The sequence below is a fragment of the Acanthisitta chloris genome, unplaced genomic scaffold (assembly GCF_000695815.1).
Source record: "Acanthisitta chloris isolate BGI_N310 unplaced genomic scaffold, ASM69581v1 C16204398, whole genome shotgun sequence".
In the NCBI taxonomy this organism is placed as follows: Eukaryota; Metazoa; Chordata; class Aves; order Passeriformes; family Acanthisittidae; genus Acanthisitta; species Acanthisitta chloris.
The window spans coordinates 1-453 of NW_008699937.1; the positions used below are offsets into that span (position 1 = coordinate 1).

Genomic DNA, 453 nt, shown 5'->3' on the forward strand with positions numbered 1-453 from the left:
TCCATTCCAACCCTTAAATTCTATTAATCTATGGTTCTCCACATCGTGGTGTCTCCAGGAGCTGACCTGCAAGCGGTGGATGCCATGAAGGGCAAGACAGCCAGGGAGTGGGCAATCTTCACCGGCAACTTCGAGACGACAGTGCGGATCAGGACCCTCCTGCGACGCCCGCGCGCGGAGCAGTTCGGAACGCAGTACAAGCCCGAGTGGCCCGCCCTGGCCGAGCTGGTGGCCAAGGCCCTGAGCCCCAAATCCAGCAGCAGGAGGATGCTGGAGAAGATCCAATCCATGTTCACCATCAACATCCCTCGCGACCCCGAGGAGGACGGTGTGTTGGACCACATGGTGCGGATGACCACGTCCCTCGCCAGCCCCTTCGTGACCACTGCTTGCCAAACCGTCTGCCCCGACAGCCCACCCGAGGTGGGCAAGCGCAGGCTGTCCGTGGCCGAG

General features: G+C 61.8%; 1 protein-coding gene across 1 annotated transcript; it reads left to right on the forward strand.

Annotated features, from left to right (window-relative positions):
- Positions 1-30: 30 nt before the first annotated feature.
- ANKRD33 (ankyrin repeat domain 33) lies at positions 31-423 on the forward strand (the record flags this gene model as incomplete). Its single annotated transcript, XM_009083259.1, has 1 exon — positions 31-423. A coding segment is annotated over exon 1 (393 nt), but the record flags the coding sequence as incomplete, so codon positions are not given.
- Positions 424-453: the final 30 nt, after the last annotated feature.